This window comes from Penaeus vannamei, chromosome 14, assembly GCF_042767895.1.
Source record: "Penaeus vannamei isolate JL-2024 chromosome 14, ASM4276789v1, whole genome shotgun sequence".
In the NCBI taxonomy this organism is placed as follows: domain Eukaryota; kingdom Metazoa; phylum Arthropoda; class Malacostraca; order Decapoda; family Penaeidae; genus Penaeus; species Penaeus vannamei.
Window position 1 is genome coordinate 7,613,454 of NC_091562.1, and position 2,500 is coordinate 7,615,953.

The following is a 2,500-nucleotide window of genomic DNA, read 5'->3' on the forward strand; positions in this document are numbered from 1 at the left end:
GATCCCCCCCCCCAGAAGCAACTAAGAAAAAAAGGGGAGGAGGAGGGTGAGTCATAAATGTTATAAGAGTGATTCCTATAATTTTAATTATATATTTGTATTACTATATAAGGGAAAATTTTTTTTAAAATTTTTTTTAAAAAATGTTATTGTAGGTTAAAAAAGTCATTATATTTGATGTTTTTGGGCTTTATTGCTGTATCATATTACACTTTCGATTTTTGGGGGAATTTTAATAATAATTTACGTTTTTTTTAAAACCCAAAAGGGGGAAAAACGAAGACTGTCAGAGCCAGGGAGTGCCTCTGTTGATGGAGAAGGAATTGATAATGAGGGGACCATGAAGAAGAGGTTTTTGGCAAGAGGGCATCCTCCCGGGCCCCATCCTAAAAAAGCCCCTTTTTGGGGGAAGCAATGAAGCCACTGACAGTGAATACAAAAAAACCCAACACCACAGAGAAAAACAGAAGCACAAAGGGAAGATTGGTTTTTTTTGGAAAATTTTGAGATGATGAATAAAATTTAAAAGGAACCTTCAAAAAAAATTAGTGAAACATTAGTTAAACTTTTGGGGCGGTGTTTAGAATAGTTTTGGGAAACCCCTTGATTTTAATTTTTTTTTTTATATTTAAAAAACTAGATGCATTAATTCCCCCTATGAATGGTAATTTTTCAAATAATTTCTTTGCAATATCTAATTTTTTTTTTCCTTTTATTTCAGGGAATGCACAGGACCAGTTACACCAACTTAAGGCCATCAAAAAGTGGGTCTTTTAGACCACCATTCAAAAAGAGCAACAAAAAACAAAAAATTTTTGTCAGTCCAGTGATTCCCCAACCTGGAGTGGAGCGCAAAAACATAAAAGGTTTCCCCGGACAGATACGAAAGCCTCCCCCAGCCAAAGAATTTGGCCCCTTTCCCAAAAAACAATCCAAGAATGAACATTTTCAGAAGGGAACTATAACAAAAAGGGCTATAGGGAACCCTGACCAGACTCCAGATGTGAGACTAGACTTTTTGAAGCGTGACTGGTTTGAGGGCAAGGAAGTGCTTGATATAGGTTGTAACATTGGACATATAACTTTAACACTTGCAAGGGATTTTAACCCAAAGCGAGTTGTTGGAATTGATATTGATAAAAAACTGGTCAATATTGCGGAAAAGAACATCAAACATTATCTTCGTAAGAGTGATGCTGAGGAAGCCAACTTCCCCAAGTCAATGAAATTGTTATATGGTCCGTTAAAACCTCCGTTACGAGCTGAAAACCCCGCCCCCAAAAGTTGTTTTTCAGTAAGTTTCCCTTCATGCTATTTATTTTTTGTTGTTTCATCTTTCACTGACAAAATCTTTTGAAAGATATGAAAGAATAAAAAATTTTTTTTTTTCTATTTTTTTTTTTTTTTAGGCAAATTACTTCTTTAGCCGGATGAATTGTGGGGAAAAAATTCGGGGCCCCCGTTTGACCTAATACTTTTTTTATGTTTTCCCCAAAAAACATCTCCCAACTGGGGAGATTCAGGACTTAAGAGATTTTTTCGACGTATATTTTACAACTTAAAGCCAGGTGGTAGACTGGTACTAGAGCCACAGGGTTGGCCATCATACAGCAAGCGCAGAAAACTCACAGTAAGTACTTTTTCCTTCCATGCTTCAGAACAAGCATGTGCACATACAATTACACACACACACACAAATATGCATGGCAAATACACATACACACAGATGCTCTTGAGTAGACAGAAAATGTACACTCATTCACATGTACGCACGCACGCACACACACACACACACACACCACACACACACACACACACACACACACACACACACACACACACACACACCCCCCTTTTTTATTCTCTCTCTCTCTCTCTCTCTCTCTCTCTCTCTCTTTTTTCTCTCTCTTTTTTCTCTCTCTCTCTTTTTCTCTTTTTCTCTCTCTTTTTTTTCCTTTTTTCCCCTTTTCTTTTTTTTTTTTTTTGTTTTTTCCTTTCTTTTTTTTTTTTGCTCCCCTTTGTTCTCTCTCTCTCTCGTCTTTTTTTCTCTCTCTCTCTCCCCCCGCTCTCTTTTTTCCTCTCCTTTTTTCCCCTCTCTCGCTTTTTTTTGTTTTTTCTCTCTCCCCCCGCTCTCTTTTCCCTCTCTCTCTCTCCCCCGTTTTCTTTTTTTTTTTCCCCTCTTTTCCCCCTCTTTTTCCGTTTCTCTGTTCTCTTTTTCTCTCTCCCTTTCTTTTTTCTTTTTCCTCTTTTCTCTCTCTCCCCTTTCCCTCTCTTTCTCTCTCTCTCTCTCCCCCCCTCTGTTCTCTCTCTCCCCCCCGTTTTTGTTCCTTTCTCTCTCTCTCCCCCCTTTTTTTCCCCCCGTTTTTTCTCTCTCTCTCTCTCCCCCCCCCTTTTTGTTCTCTCTCTTTTTTTTCCCCCTCTCCCCTTCTTTCTCTCTCTTCCCCCCGTTTCTCTGTTTCTCTCTTCTCCCTCTTTTTCTCTCTCTCTCTCTCGCTCTCTT

General features: G+C 38.6%; 1 protein-coding gene across 1 annotated transcript in view; it reads left to right on the forward strand.

The window, feature by feature from the left end:
- Positions 1-2,500, forward strand: part of LOC138863913 (uncharacterized) — a 16,306-nt gene that overhangs the window by 7,420 nt on the left and 6,386 nt on the right. Inside the window, exons 2-3 of the mRNA XM_070129415.1 lie at positions 722-1,294; positions 1,427-1,630. Coding sequence (XP_069985516.1) covers positions 722-1,294; positions 1,427-1,630 — 777 coding nt within the window. The remainder of the gene's footprint in view (positions 1-721; positions 1,295-1,426; positions 1,631-2,500) is intronic.